Genomic DNA, 17121 nt, shown 5'->3' with positions numbered 1-17121 from the left:
ACCCGCTCTGAGTGCTACTGGGTGGCAAGTCGGTCAGTCGGCAACTCTGTTACACAGTTACATAACATCTCCAGGGCTATTATTCCTCATTATCCCTTGTTTGGGCTATTATTTCTCATTTTTGTTTTTTTACGATTATTTCACTTAGTAATCTGTTGTTGTTTTTTTCAACACAATAGGCCACGGTTGCGTTGTTCCAGGGTTGTCAAATCTCACACAGTGGGTGTGACTTGTGCTTTTGGATGCCCTGATACACTTTAAAGAAAAAATATTACACTTTCATGTGATCATACTGGTTTCTATCCAGCTATTTTTTTTTTTTTTTAACCAATCACAGGGTTCCTCTTTCTCCTTATCACAATTCAGCAGTGTTGCTGTTTATTCCCTAATGGAACTTGAGAAATTAATAACAAATCTGATAGCAGTTATAAATCATACCTGATGCTGAGCACTGTCTGGCCTTCCTTATCTCAACAGCAATCACTCTTTTCAACTTCAAGAAAACTTACCTAACAGCCACCACAACTAGAGGTGGCCCTGACTTGGGAAGGAGGTTAATGGCTTGTGTAGGATCTCTCGATTGTTCTTGATACTGTAGTCTTGTTCAGGGACATTTTGAATTCCAGTAATGTTTTTACTTCCATGGCTTCAACTAGTAGACTACTGTATTCCAAAGGTCTACCACTCTGTGTGAAGAAGTACTTTTTATATTAATTCTGGGTGACGACTTGGTGAGCTGGGGCTGTGCCAAGACTTGTATTTGACATGCGGCTCATTTTTTTTTTTCCAAACAACAGGACACATCTGCTATTCACTTCTAAAATAACTATTTTATAGGGGCTCTGGTTCAAAACACATGTCACTCTCTGGGCCTAACTGAACTTCAGTACACTAAACAAGGTAATAATGAGAATCTAAAAGGGTTTTAGAATTTAGAAATACAATTTCACTAAATCACTTTTCATATGCTGGACATGCCTAAATCTCTACCAGGGAAATGTTTTCTTTCATCACTCTTTTATCACACTAGTGCTGTAAGTTCTCATTCAAAGTTGGCATCACAGACTACAACATAACCATGAACTTGATCTCTAAGGGACCATAGGCCTAGGCTTTTATTTATATATATACTGTACTGTAATTATTGTTGACAAGACATTTCATCTCCTGCAAGATGCAGAAGCTACTTCTATATTGTTATATGAACATAGGAAACATACCCATGATATCCTTTGATCTGGTGTAACATAATAACCTAAAACTTTTGGGTTAATTTACCTTATATGCCAGCTTAAGATACTGGAAATAACATATGAAATATTGCCTTTTATTGTCAACTCTTATAAATATAAAATAAACCAATGACCACCATGAACTTATTACATAAAATGTAAAAAAAAAAATTTCCTTGAAATTGTGAGAGAAACTATGTTGAGGTAGTTCAATATCATTGACCTGGGTGTGTATGTTGACAACGAACTGAAGTTCTCGGGCCATTTTGGGAAGGTGAATCAAACAACTAAACTAGTAGGTCTTATAAGAAGGTTGTTCAAATATATAGACGGCGGTTTGTCCCTCGTAACAATCTTCAAGAGTAAGATGCTGTCACCGTGTCTGGTTCCGAGATATGCTAGAGAATGTCAATTGAAAATTTCCAAAGGAGGGCCACCAGACTGGTGCCTGCTCTATAGAACCTCAGTTACCCAGAGAGATTGGAGAGCTTGCAACTACCTAGTTTATACAATAAATAGGCAAGGGGTGACCGAATTGAGGTTATAAACATCTCGGAGGGCACTTACTCAGTTAAGTGTCCATACCTGGAGCTGGCAGATGCCCACCCCACTAGAGGTCACAGCTCAAGGTTGAAGAAGTTACAAGTCCAGAAAACTGTGAGGGCAAACTTTTTTGGAGTGAGAATTGTACTCTTGGAGCAATCTGCCAGATTGTGAGCTCTTTCAAGACCAGACTTGAACAACACTGGAGCAGGGACAGATACATTCAGGAGCCAGTACTTGCCAACAGTGTGTAACAGAAATGTGACCAACTGCCCAAGTGGTTAATGAGCCAATCAGTGGCAAAGAGGATAAATGTAAAAAGTAAAAGTATTGCTTAAGCATCGGATAAGTCACAATCTAAGAGAAAATCTTCACTCGGAGTTAACAAACCATGAGAACACTTACGGTAGTCATTAAGACATTTAAATAATCATGAAAGTTTTAAGTGAAGCAGTCGGGAGTGACCTGAGCTGTCAATAACAATCAAAAGTGTGTGTGGGGAGGCAGATCATACTAATATAAAAATTTAACTTGCAGGCTCTGCTCACTGTTACCAGCATCCAACAATCATTCTATATTAATGGGTTTTATTTCTTTTTACAAAAGAACCTGTGTAATAATTACAGTGCACTATTTCTTGTATTATTTAGAAATTAGACTCACATCATCAGATCCTAGCTATATTATTTACGAAAGCTCTAAAAAACTAAGTATATTCTGAAGATATGACTGATATGATTAAGCTATATGGGGCTGTGTTGTGCTTGATGCTGGATATTCCAAAGGCAGGGCAAGTAGGGATGTGATGATCTTTTGGATGAGAGTCCTCTGTAAAACATGAGATGACCCAGATGGAGAGCAAAGTTCAGAGTGCTGTGTATACATCAACATGATGGTAAGTGTGCTGGAAGGATGCGTGTGGGGGGGCTCTAGGGTTAGAGCTTGGCTAGTTAAGTAGTTGCTATGGTGATCTACGTTGACTTCGACGCCACAGTTTCTGTTCCCACCGCTGGAGGAATTTAATTTGATTCTGAAAAAGAAAGAAAGAAAATCAAGTTAATTCTACTTGTACATGAACTACCTCAAATGTACATTTTTATTTGTGGTATGTGTGCATATCTAAATAATGTGGATATGTAAAACGAAAGTTGTGCCTATGTAAACTGTCATGAATTAATAAAAATAAACACACTTTTTAAAAATCTAACAATTCCAGAATAACAAATACAGTAACTGAATTATGTAAAATAGAGGGCAAAGTATTCCAAGGTATTTTATTCTGGCTAACGCCCACGAAAAGGTTAGTATCATCATCCTGTATTCATACCTTAAATGAGTATAATTTTCGTGCCTTGTATGCAAAGCGATTTTTGTTGTGATTCCTGCGTTGCATCTTCTTCCAAAACTCTGGGATATCATCTGGGGTATTCTCCATTTTTATCTGCTCCACGGATTCAATATCCTCATCAGAAAGCTCAGATATATTTTTTTGAGTGACAGAGAGCATTTCAGACTTGTCTGGGAGTTCTTTTGTGCTGTCAGTTGCTAAATGATATGTTATAATATCCATGGAGGCTGCTATATCACTGTCCTTGTCTTTGGTAGTAGCTATGGCAGATGTCCTGTCATTGCTAACTGCCATGACTGCCAAGACTGGGCGGCGATATGGTTGCCTACCACGACCATTGTAATTTGCTTCAACATAAACCTTATGGAATATAAAGTGTGGAGGTCGCGTTGAAGGGTCCACTGTAATGGTGTTATTATCTTGGTGTGCCAGTGTTCGGGTGTCTGATGAGGTATTGTAGTGATGGCCAGGCTGCTGCGTCCTCTCCAGTAAGTCAAAATGGTCCTCAGAGATGAGGTGTGTTGGTGGTGGTAGCAGCTGGGGTGGTGCTGAGCTGGTCATTCCCTCTCCTATATCTTCTACATTCCCCCCTCCTCCATCATCTCCACTGCTAATTTTGATTGACTGGCTTTCGTTCATCCAGTTCTTGGGAGACTTGTTTTGATCAACTGCAACACAATATGACTGAATTAGATTATACAAGGGAGGTAATTAAGCTGTTGTCAATTCTAATTTGTATTACAGGTTGACAATCCCTTACTGAAATCCTTTGGGCCAGATGTGTTTCGGATTTTGGAATTTTTTGGATTTCAGAATGGTTAGGTTAGGGTTCTTTTTTTTTAACATGGAGATTAGCCCACACGGGCACAGGTCACAGACTCACATCAGGACCTGGGGGGTAAAAATATAGTAATAATAATAATAATAATAATTCATAGGTCTACAGGTAGGTCGTGTTTCTCACTTTCGATCTTTTTTTCATTCTTGTATTTCTTTATTATTATTATTATTATTATTATTATTATTATTTTATTAATATTTTTATTACAGGAATTATTATTATCATAATTATTAATTTATTTTTGTGTATTTTTTATTATAAATATTATTTACTATGAATGATTATTATTTCGTATTGTTATTATCATTATTATTATTATTTCTATTACTACTACATTTTTGCCCCCCCAGGCCCCAATATGGGTCAGTGACCTGTGCCCGGGTGGGCTAATCCCCGTAAAAAAAAAAAAAAAAAAATTTGCTCCACTAAAAAACTTTCTGATTTCGGATAAGGGATTGTCAACCTGTAGCCATAATTTGAGAACTTTGTATAGCAATAGTTTAACAAATACCATAATTTTATCAGTAATTTATATTTTACGTGTTCACAACTTGCTTTTTAACCAATGACTTTTTCTTCTGGATAAACTTGTGTAATTGTATTTTTTTTCTTCAAATGTTGTACATGTTAAAGATTATTTTCAAGGCAGTGTAACTTCAAGGGGATATGTGATGTTTGTGGCAACTTGGGATGTGTGAGGCTCTTAAGAGCTATTTGTCTTTGAGGAGGCTGATTGATGCTCCCATAAGGTTTACATGATGCTTCTAGGGGTGCTCAAAAGTTGCTAGTTGTGTACAGCTAGTAAGGGCTATGTGATGACACCAAAGGCTGTCTGTCACTGCAAGGAACTGTGAGGCTGCCAAGGGCTGGGTGCTGAGGCTTGTCTGAGCCCCCTACTATAGAGATAGGCGAGATACGTCGACCAAGGTACACTGATAGCCTTGCATGATCCAGGTTGGGTTACCATTATGGGACCCTGTGTACACAGGTAGTATGTAGTACCATAAGGGCAACCTAACCTAGCAGTAGCACCCTCTGGTGTCAATCATTACAATAAATATTGGATCTATTTGTATAGTAATGTTACTGCCACAGTAGGATAAACTAGAAGAGAAGAGAGAGAAAGGGAGAGAGAGTGAGTGTTTACAACGAACTTTGCTGAGGTGTTAAATGTGAAACAGATGGTCCTCGCCTTGGGGCTGACTAACTCGCTCCCTGTGGGGTTCAGAAGATGGTCTTTAGCCGTCCAGGGAGCTAATAATGCCTACATTAGACCCGAAACACGTAAGTTTTTATTCAAATACAGTATATCATATGTAGTTGTTAATAGTGAAGGAACGTACGAGTGAATTAATTATCTCATATGTAATTTGTACTATGCAGGTTTTGACTGAACAAAGAACAATAGAGTCCTACATGCAAGGGTCTCATTATCCCACAGTTGCTCAACGGGCGGTTACAGTCAAAACGTGGGTCCTACAGTCTGCCGATACAGTCTACTGAGAACTGGCGAGTGATTTGACCGTCATAGAACCTTCAGCGGGGCCCTTCCCTCCGGCACCTGACACACCCCGCAGCTACGCAGCAGGAGAGCGGGGACGCCTTTGTGTGAATCATCGACTAAAGTGTGATGCCTATAATATAATAATAGTTAACCCCAGCAAAAAGGGGGTTGTGGGTCGAGTGTGTGTATAGCATTTGTATGTGTACGTAGAAAAGCATGACGCCTCTGTATGTGGGTCCAGTGTCAGAAAGGACTGGTCTCGGAGCCCAAATTGTTTGTACGGGCGCACGGGAGTGTTATCGTTCACTCAGGACAGGCACGCCGCCTTGCTGCAAGGACCACGTGTCAGGAAAGAGTGGACTCTGTGTCAATAACATTCATGCATACACGCGGGGGAGATAGTGTTCAAAGCATACAGCCAGACTGGATTGCCAATTGTAAATAAAATTTTTGAACGGGTGAGTATCCCTTTCTATTAGAAAATAGTAGCTGTGACAGTTAAGTAACATTGTGAGTAAGGGCGCAGTAGTGTTTGTGGCATTAGTTTTATGATCTTAGCAGTTGTGTAATGAATCCCCACACTGATTGTGGTGCCTCTGTTGTCGTGTTAGTGTGACATCGCTCGTGCTTATTGCACCCGTTTATATTACTTCAGTTGTATGACAGCGCTTATATGACTTCAGTTGTAAGACATCGTTTATATGACTTCAATTGTAAGACATCGCTTATATGACTTCAGTTGTATGACTTCGCTTATATGACTTCAGTTGTATGACTTCGCTTGTATAACTTCAGTTCATCGCTTGTATGACCTCAGTTATATGACATCGTTATAAACGAGCAGGCGTGTCAGTTGAAGAGCATTCCCGCTTATCCGAACGTCTCTATAACTGTCCACCGAAAGAACCAAATTGAGTTCACTGTGTCACCAGTCATGGAAGGGAACAAGGCAGAGGAGATAAGCCTAGCCAGAGTAGAAGACCTGGAGGCCCTGAACGATGGAGATGCTAACCGGTCACTCACACAGCCAGGGCGAAGTGGAGAAACCCCTTCATCCGAGAGAAGGTTGAAACCAACAGGCAGGATGAATAGAGTAATCGGAGGGTTATCAGCAGCCGCTCACTCAATTGACTGCAATGATGCAGAATATGAAAGATCATGTGGAGCAACTGCAGACTTTAGGCGATACAGAGGACTTTGGTGAGATGCTATCATTAACAGGGGGAAAGCCTTTTCTGGAAACGAGTGAGGAGATGACAGCCGCGACGAGGTATCCACGAGACACAAGTTGTCAACCGCCGGAACCAGGAGTGTCTAGGTGCTACACCTTGACACCCACCTAAGGAGGGTTCCCAACACTCAGCGCCTCAAAGTCGGGAACATCTCATCAGGGGTAGAGGGAACATGTTTCCACCCGTCATACCCACTTTCCGGAAGCAGTGACACCAACAGGAACCCAGTAGAAGGAAAACCAAGTACAAGATATACAGTGAGAACGCCCAGGATGGATGCAAGGGAGGCCATCGGACACAACGCTACCAACCCAGAGACTGGAAGAGTTAATGGCCACTATGAGGCTTCCCCAGAGGCCGATGCCGAGGTTAGAGGAAGGGACGAAAGCACTTGCTCGTTGTGCCCTGGATATCACCCTCTGCAGAGATGACAAGCATTCCTCAACATGTCCGCTGGAGAGCGAACTTCACTCATATGTGAAGAAAGTCGCTGTTTCGCCTGCTTAAATCGCGCTCACCGGATGGCCGAGTGCATCCAGAAGACAAGGTGCGGCATAGATGGCTGCTATAGCTTCCACTAGAATCTCCTGCACTTCTCGAGAAATTCTATGCGCAATAACATGCCAAACCAGGACGAACCATCAAGAAAGGAACTTTGAGCCAGTTTTCAAGGGATAAAAAGAGCTTCCACCATGGATGCACACCAGTCAGAAGTGTCACCTGCCCACAAGTGACAGAAGCTAGGTGGCTGTCAACTCAAGGCCATCATGTCGGCACCGAAATCAACGACCAGTGGAGCTAGGCCATGGAAACCCAAATGCAGCTCAAGAGTTACGGAGAAAAGGGCTGGAAACAGGCAGGTTGCACTGGTGACCATGAACCGAGAAAACCTGTATAGGTGGGCCAGAGATACTTACGGTCGAGAAAATAATCAGTGCGAAGTGCTCGAAGATTACGACATGCGACTAGCAGATCCAGGCAGAGATGCACTCCCCATATTAAAGGTCAAGGTTGGGGAGATAAGGCGAGCAACGAATACGACAGTGATCACCGGAGCACTCTTGGACTCAGGCAGCAACAGGTTTTATTGCACCAAGAGCCTAGCCAACCGACTACGAATAACAGGGAAGTCTGTTTCAATCTCCGTAGGCACGATCCTGAAGGAAACAAAGAGCGTGAAGGCCAAAGAGATCGATCTGAAGATGACTAGCGTCGGATTGAGAAGAAGTCAATCCATCAACATTCTCAGAATCCTTGTTATTAAAGACCTGCCTTCTTCACTGGTAGCATTGGTTGCAGACACCAGAGCTGTTGTCAAGTGGTGGCACCTCCAAGGAACCACACCACTGCACGCACCGGAAAGAGTGGATCTCCTGATAGGGTTTGATGTACCACAAGCCCTAACATCGTTAGAAGTAAGGACCGGGGAAAACGGAGAGCCATTCGCGGTGCGGGCACTTCTAGGATGGACTATAAATGGACTGATTGGACCTGCAATAAGTGACCACCTAGCAATTAATCACCTCTTCTCAGAAAAGCCGCTGAGCCTGGAGACACATTTAGAGAAACAGGTCAGACACTTCTGGGAATGTGACTCGGCTTACTGCAATGAAAACCCCATCTCTGTTGAAGACAGAAGAGTCCTGGTGCTGTGGTCAACTTCAGTGACGAGGGTGGATGGACACTATCAACTTCCCATACTGTTCCGTCATGAAGAGCCGGGACTCCCGAAAAACAGGAAACTAGTTGAGCAACGGTTAGCGAGCTTGAAGAAACGTCTCCTGAAAGACCCAGTATACTGCCAGACTGGGGGTCACTAATTCTAAGGGGGAATACTTAACTCTAATCTTAATTTCTAAGGGTCGCTGCCACCAGACCCCCTCTGGACAGCATGTAGCTCGTTAGGTAGCGTGCAGAGTGGACTAGGCATTGGGTTAGGTTTTTCATTGACCAGATCAATAAGGGGAAAGAAGGGTGAAACCACAACATGTCTTAGTCCTTTCAAATGTTCCTTCTACTCACTTCAGTTCATTTTTGGTACTAGCTAACCACAGTTCTTCTTGGTAGCATGTCGATGGTCTAGGCACATGGGTAGTGTAATTCTTGGACGGAAATAAAGGTAACTACTGTGGGAGAAATGAATACTCCTAAAATTCTCAAAGAACAAGTTTATTAATATGAAATCAAAGGGGCAAATAGATGTTATTAACATATAACTACCAGGCTCAACTCCTGGGCCTATTGCAGACTCTGTATTTCTTATTTACTTGTTTCCTTATTTTCCTATTTACTCAACAGCAATTACTCAGATATTACACTCTTACCGTGCACACAATAACTGGTGTCACCTTACATTACATCGCAGGACCAGTTCCTTGTCCTTACTCCCAATACACTAATACTGATACAAACACCGACATGGGTCCACTACCCAACATGGGGTAATTATTAACAAACACATACGACCACACCTTGGACCATAACTCCAAGGCCTGTTCCAGGGTATAGCACTGGCGTCTCTAACAACTGCTGTTGTGGTCGGTTACACTCCGACACTAGGTGGGTCTGGGGTCCTCGGCCCACGAAGTAGAGTAGAGCCGATTAATCATGCCGAATCAGCACCATCACTCCTATATTGACCACTGCTGGGTATCCACCGGCTCCGAGCGACCGGTGGGTTTCAGTTAAGCCCACCCTCGATCTGGGAACGAAGGTGAAAGATGATATGGGGGGTTTATTCCTCCCGCCTCGCACTGGTTTATATACCCCTAAGTTGCCAGCGATCGCTACTCATGGAATGACAGAAATTACAAACAATCTAACTGTTACTCATTCAAGGATGACCCTCACTTGACAAAGGTCTGGCGAATTACTAAAGTTGATTTACACAGACTAATTCAAGGTTGCGTTTGCCAGTAGAGAGTGCAATAAACGTAGTGACAACTGTGTTCGAAGGCGGGACTTACTGAGGGTAAAACAGATGGGAAAAACACGTCTCTCCTGAGATTCTACAAGCGCGGTGGATTTGAATGTTATGTAGCGTAATATGAATTAAAATGGGTTTTTAGGAATGACAATGATGTGCGCAGTACACCAAACCTCCACCAAAGATATCGAGAAGAGATGCAAAACCTGATCAACAAGGGATATGCTGAGAGAATCCCACACCGTGAGCTTACCATTGTGCCGGGGAAAACCTGGTATCTCTCACATCACCCAGTATTGAACCAAAATAAGCCCGGGAAGTTGAGAATAGTTTTTGACTGTGTAGCAACGCATGAGTCAGTGTCCATGAACAGCCAAGTGATGCAAGGGCCAGACCTCAACAACAAATTGATGGGAATCCTCATTAGGTTCCGACAAGAAAGGGTGGCACTCATGGCTGATATCGAGGTTATGTTCCACCAGGTACGAGTACTGCCTGAGCATCGAGACGCCCTGCGCTTCCTGTGGTGGAGAGACGACCAACTCTCGGGAGACCCAGTCACTTACTGGAAGAAGGTACATCTCTTCGGGGGAGTGTGGAGCCATCATGTGCTGGATATGCACTACGATGAACATTCCAAGACCACAGGCAAAGGCTCCAGGAAGAAATTAAGAAAGCAAGTCCCAACACCTATGTCGATGATCTGCTTCTTTTAGTAGCATCACCAGGGAAGGCGGCGATAGTCACTCACCAACTGAAGCAGTTGATGAAGAAAGGTGGGTTCAAACTTACAAAATGGATCTGCAACCACAAAGGGGTCATTAGAGTAGTCCCACAAATGGAAAGAGCCATGGAAGTGAAAGAAGTACAGTACAGTACTTTTGAAGGATGACAGGCTCCCAGCTGAGCGAGCATTAGGAATCATGTGGGATGTTGAGAATGACAAACTTGCAGTCCGAATCCAGATCCCAACGAAGCGAGGTCTCCTGAGTATGGTCAGCTCCATATACGACCCATTAGGAATCATCGCTCCGAGCACCATACAAGCCAAAATCATATTCCAGTACGAGTGCAGGTGAGGCATCGGGTGGGATGAGCAAATGACCAAACACAACAGAGCAGCTTGGCGGCAGTGGCTAAATAAACTTCCCCACTTGTCTCAAGTACGCATCCCTCGATGTTACCACCCTGAATACGCAAATCCAATGACTACGGTACAACTGCACCACTTCTGCGATGCCTCCGAGCAAGCCTACGGGCTGAATCCTACCTCAGGATCAAAAGTGGAGACGGAGCCCACTCTACCTCCTAAGTGTGTGGCAGAGCCAAGCTAGCTCCTCTGAAACGGCAAACCATACCTCGGCTCGAGCTATGTGCGGCAGTGTTGGCGGCCAAAGCAGACAAACAACTGAGAGAAGAACTAGAGTTGCAGATCGACAGATCAGTGTTCTGGACAGACAGCATGGTCACCCTTCACTACATACGAAAAGCTGAACCATGCCTTTGTGGCAAACTGAATTGCAACGATATCCATGAGAATTCCGACGCAGAACAATGGCGACATGTGAGCTCCAACCAAAATCCAGCTGATGATGCCAGCCGTGGACTGCATGGGGCAGAATTGAACAAGGACTGCAGATGGATTCAGGGACCCCCCTTTCTCCTGTTGGGAGAAAACAATTGGCCAAAGAACCCAAAGCCGATTCCTAACCTTGCAGATGGAGACCCAGAGGTAAAAGGAGATGCAACAGTACTGGCAATGAGCACTGACCAGGGGGAAGAGTACCCTAAAAAGGCTATGGACAAGGTACTCCTCATGGCATTAGCTGCTGAAAGGTGTGGCTGTTTTGGTCCCTTCGTGGTTAAACAAGGCCGGGCCCGGGTGAAAAGATGGGATGCTTGTTTACATGTCTGGCCATCCAAGCTATACACCTGGAAGTCCTTACCTCACTGAACACAGACTCATTCATCAATGCCATGACGAGGTTCACATCCCGCAGAGGACCTCCCAAGTGCATCAGATCCGACAATGGAAACAACATGATTGGAGCGAACAGAGAACTTCAGGAGGCGGTGAGTAAGAGGAACAGCAGTGACAATGTTAGGAACACACTCTTGCAGAGACAGATAGAATGGGAGTCCAACCCTCCGACTGCCTCTCACTTCGGTGGAGTATGGGAGCGTCAGATCCGCACGGTGAAGAAGGTTCTCCATGGGGTGACGGGCACACAGGTACTAGACGACGAGCGACCCCACACCCTGTTCTGTGTCGTGGAAGAGATCGTCAACGGGAGACCCATCACCCCAATATCCGACGACCCGAGAGACCTAGAAGCACTCGCGCTGGTTCACCTACTGCGAATGCACGAATGCACGCGGGAACCCTGCCCACTGGAGGCGATCAGTCCATAGCAGAAGTGTAGACGAAAATGGAAGCAGGCCCAATTCATTGCAGACCAATTCTGGAAGAGGTGGTGACCAATTCTGGAAGAGGTGGTGACCAATTCTGGAGAGGTGGGTGAAGGAATATCTCCTGACACTCCAGCGGCGACAGAAGCACTTCCGGGCGCACTGCAGCTTCCTCACTGGAGACATCGTCATCCTATCTGGACATCCTCTCCCAAGGAGCAAATGGACGCTAAGAAGGGTATTGGATAGGGTTACCATACCTCCGTATTTTCCCGGACATGTCCTCCATTTTGGTCTCGAAATCTTCATCCAGAAGTAATTTTTAAAACTCTTCAAAAGTCCGGAATTTCAGCTTCCATCATTTTCTCCACGGAAAAAAATATGAAACTGTAATGACGAGAGAGAGATTCTGTGAGAGAGGGGAGGTGGAAACCATAGAGATCTCGTTCAGTTTTCGTCAGCTGGTAAGTCATGTGTACGCCTGTACGGTGTTGTCAACTTAGCTGCTAGCAGTTTTTGGGCTAGCATGTATTGCCATGTACTGTACTGCTTTTCCTTGTTCTTCAGCCACACGCATTATTATATATATATATTTTTTGTATTTAGTGCTATTACAGCCATAAATGAAATGTTGAGAGTATACCATTTTTTTCTTATGGCTTTTTTTTACACTGTAGCATTTGGTTTTCTTGTCCTGCATTTAAGGCATTTTAGCAATTTTCAACCATAATCTAGGGACTTTCGCTATATTATTTACGTACATTGACAACTATGATGGTGACCGGTGGTTGGCCAGTCATTAACCTGCAGACTGCAGTGACAGTGTTTGATCTTAGTCTTTGTTGTGGGTTTGTCTGCCAACATAAAAAGTGGACCAGATACTTTGAAAAATCAAAGAACATTGAATGCCACTCAAAATTGATAAGAATTGCACAATTCTTTGCTGTATCATCTCACAATGCAAATGTAGAAAGAGTTTTTTCACTGATGCAAAGTCAGTGGACAAAGGAAAGGAACAAATTGAGTGTTGAAACAATGAAAGGCATTCTGACTGTACAGTATAACTTCCGAGAAACATCTTGCAGTGACGTCTATACCTTTCTAAAGAGCAATCAGCCAATACTGAAAAATATCCGATCTACAGAAAAGTATGCATGGGCACATCAAGTCACACACACAGTGGGGGAAGAAGACTGCAGCTTAGGGAATGAAGATATTCAGCCTTAAGCAAAGGTAATTTTTTTTTTTTTAAGATTTCTATACCATGTACATATGTTGTATATTTAGCCTACACTAAAAACATAATGCAATACAGTACTGTACACCGAAACTGATATATATATTTTCGGGAAATTTTCGTTAAATTTCCCGAAAATATTCGGAAAATTTCACGAAAATTAGATAATCTACTTTCCCGAAAAGTAGATAATCTACTTTCCCGAAAAGTAGATACTTACGATCTTTTGAGAATTAGAAAGATCGTAAGTTCGAACTTAAGAGAAAAAATAACTTAAAAGTAGATACCTAGAGAAAAAAAATAACTTACGATCATTCTAATTCTCAAAAGCTCTCAAGTATCTACTTTTAAGTTATTTTTTTCTCTTAAGTTCGAACTTACGGCAATTAGAAAGATCGTAAGTCAAAGTTTCAAATTACAGAACTACATTTTGGTTATGTTGCATAAGACTGGCTGAACCTCGTCAATATGAGGCTGGCCACACACCCGATTGAACCTAACTAATTAGAGGCGGAGTTCACAAACATTACCGATGAAGAAGCCAACACAATATTTCTCTTGTTAAGCATAATGAACTTCCTTGCTTTTTAGATATTCTAATTAATTCTCCCTATTATAATCCCACCTTCCGCATATTATTATGTTTGCGCAATTAAGTCACAAAGAATACAACTGTTGAAAAATGGTCTAATGTTCTACTATACTCAAAAGATTATTCCACAGCTAATATGCTTTGCAACCGACACACATAATACATTAAAAGCTTTATGAAACTAATTTTGAGTTTTATGTCAGACAGTGGGAAAATACACAAGATTTTTAATTCTACTGTGAACAGGCGTTTCATCACGTCAGCTGTTGCTCTGCTTCCAATCATAAACTCGATAAATTGGATCGTGACGCCTTTGATGCAGAAATGAATTTCAGCTTCTATTAAAGAAAAATGCAATGTGCAATTACTGTTAGTGTATACGGTACAGAAACTCTATCTTACATACATTATATTTATACTCTGACAAAAAGAGACATCCATAAATATGTACTCGCTGCCCATTGAAGACAATTTCTATTTTCTTCAAGGTTGAATGTATGTTGTCATGATCATAGGTGGAAATAATGGTGGGAGAGGTAGTAGACTAAACAAATGGTTGGATTTAATTCTATGCAGGATAGAGAGGAAGAGAGAGAGAGCCGACTCAATGTCACAGTTTTAGGGCTTAAGGAGTTTTGTCTACTATCCACTTTTGTTTTAATGGTGGGATAGGACATACCGGGAGCGGCCCTCCACCTGCGGCCCCTGGAGGGTGAAAGATGGAGGGCTGGCAGGCGACTTCGGATTGGCACTTTGCTCCTTGCCCTCCGACTGTAGTCCAGCTCATCTGAAAAAATAAAAAGTGCAAGCATACACAGTTACACTAGCTGAGTTAGTTAAGCCGCAGATCTCTGCGGCATTCCGAATCTGTTGCCTCATAGTCTATGACTGCGAGTATGCCAAAGGTCTTTTTCTCTTGAGAGCAGACCTGAGCAAAGAGAAGGTTAAGCGACACCTCAAGAAGTCCATGACACAACTTCTGGGCTGCTACTGCTGCTACTACTACTACAACTACTACTACCACTGTATTCCTCCTCCTCCTGCTGCTGCTGCTGTTGTATTCCTCCTCCTTCTCCTCCTGCACCTGCTTCTGCTGCTGTATTCCTCCTCCTGCTGCTGCTACTACTACTACTGTATTCCTCCTCCTCCTCCTCCTCCTCTTCCTCCTCCTACTGCAGCTGCTGCTACTCTACTACTACTACTACTACTACTACAACTACTACTACCACTGTATTCCTCCTCCTGCTGCTGCTGTTGTATTCCTCCTCCTCCTCCTCCTCCTGCTCCTGCTGCTGTATTCCTCCTGCTGCTACTACAACTATATTCCTCTTCCTCCTCCTGCACCTGCTTCTGCTGCTGTATTCCTCCTTCTCCCTGCTGCTGCTACAACCACTGTATTCTTCCTCCTCCTCCTCCTGGAGCTGCTGCTGCTACTACTACTACTGTATTACTCCTGCTGCTACTGCGGCTACTACTGTATTACTCCTGCTGCTGCTGCTACTACTGTATTCCTCCTCCTCCCTGCTGCTGCTACTACTACTATTGTATTCCTCCTGATGCTGCTGCTACTACTGCATTCCTCCTCCCTGCTGCTGCTACTACTACTACTGTATTCCTCCTGCTGCTGCTGCTACTACTGTATTCCTCCTCCTCCTGCTACTGTATTCCTTCTGCTGCTGCTACCACTGTATTCCTCTTCCTCCTCCTACACCTGCTTTGCTGCTGTATTCCTCCTCCTCCTGGAACTGTTGCTGCTACTACTACTGTATTCCTCCTTCTCCCTTTTGCTGCTACTACCACTGTATTCCTCCTCCTCCTCCTGCACCTTCTGCTATATTCCTCCTCCTGCACCTGCTGCTGTATTCCTCCTCCTCCTCCTCCTCCTCCTGGAGCTGCTGCTGCTACTACTACTACTGTATTACTCCTGCTGCTACTGCTGCTACTACTGTATTATTCCTGCTGCTGCTGCTACTACTGTATTCCTGCTGCTGCTCCTCCTCCTCCCTACTACAATATTCCTCCTCCCCCTCCTGCTGCTGCTGCTGCTGCTGCGACTACTGTATTCCTCCTCCTGCTCCTCATCCTCCTCCTGCTGATATATCCTCCTCCTCCTCCTCCTCCTCCTCCTGCTGCTGCTGTTGTTCCTCCTCCTCCTCCTCCTGCAGCTGCTGCTGCTGCTTCTGCTTGTATCATTTCTCCTCCTCCTCCTCCTCCCGCTTCAGCTGCTACTGTATTCCTCCTCCTCCTCCGCATGATGTTGCTGCTGCTGCTGCTGCTGTATTCCTCCTCCTGCTCCTCTGCTGTCCTCCTCCTTCTCCTCCTGCTGCTGCTGCTACTACTGTATTCCTCCTTCTCCCTGCTGCTACTACTGTATTCCTCCTTCTCCTGCTCCTCTGCTGTATCCCTCCTCCTCCTGCTCCTCTGTTGTATCCCTCATCCTCCTCCTTTCTCCTCCTGCTGCTGTATTCCTCCTCCTCCCTCCTGCTGCTGCTACCACTGTATTCCTCTTCCTCCTCCTGCATCTGCTTCTGCTGCTGTATTCCTCCTCCTCCTCCTCCTCAGCTGTTGCTGCTACTACTACTGTATTCCTCTTCTCCTGCTGCTGCTACTACCACTGTATTCCTCCTCCTCCTCCTCCTCCTCCTGAGCTGCTGCTGCTACTGCTGCTACTGTATTACTCCTGCTACTGCTACTACTGTATTTTCCTGCTGCTGCTGCTACTACTGTATTCCTCCTCCTCCTCCTGCTACTACAATAGAACTCCTCCTCTGCTGCTGCTGCGACTACTGTATTCCTCCTGCTCCTCCTCCTCCTCCTCCTGCTGCTGCTGCTGCTTTCTTCCTCCTCCTGCAGCTGCTGCTGCTGCCTCTGCTTTATTATTTCTCTCTTCCTGCTTCTGCTGCTACTCTATTCCTCCTCCTCCGCCTGATGTTGCTGCTGCTGCTGCTGTATTCCTCTTCCAGCTTCTCTGCTGTATCCCTCATCCTCCTCCAGCTGCTGCTACTACTGTATTCCTCCTTCTGCTCCTCTGATGTATCCCTCATCCTCCTCATCCTCCTCCTGCTGCTGTATTCCTCCTCCTCCGCATGATGCTGCTGCTGCTACTACTGTATTCCTCCTCCTGCTACTCTGCTGTATCCCTCATCCTCCTCCTGCTGCTGCTACTACTGTATTCCTCCTTCTCCTCCTGCTGTATTCCTCCTCCTCCGCCTGATGCTGTTGCTGCTACTACTGTATTCCTCCTCCTGCTACTCTGC

The 17121-nt window shown here is 44.2% G+C and overlaps 1 protein-coding gene across 3 annotated transcripts in view; it reads right to left on the bottom strand.

The window, feature by feature from the left end:
* Positions 1-326: 326 nt before the first annotated feature.
* Positions 327-17121, bottom strand: part of LOC121876720 — a 241408-nt gene continuing 224613 nt past the window's right edge. For all 3 annotated transcript variants that reach the window (XM_042382078.1, XM_042382079.1, XM_042382076.1), the window contains 3 exons: positions 14544-14651; positions 3103-3791; positions 327-2805 (listed from right to left, as the gene is read on the bottom strand). In XM_042382078.1, the coding sequence (XP_042238012.1) occupies positions 2737-2805; positions 3103-3791; positions 14544-14651 (866 nt within the window). In that variant the 3' untranslated portion in view covers positions 327-2736. The remainder of the gene's footprint in view (positions 2806-3102; positions 3792-14543; positions 14652-17121) is intronic.

Source organism: Homarus americanus, unplaced genomic scaffold, assembly GCF_018991925.1.
Source record: "Homarus americanus isolate GMGI-L3 unplaced genomic scaffold, GMGI_Hamer_2.0 scaffold53604, whole genome shotgun sequence".
Lineage (NCBI taxonomy): Eukaryota > Metazoa > Arthropoda > Malacostraca > Decapoda > Nephropidae > Homarus > Homarus americanus.
This window is presented reverse-complemented; position numbering and strand designations above follow the sequence as displayed.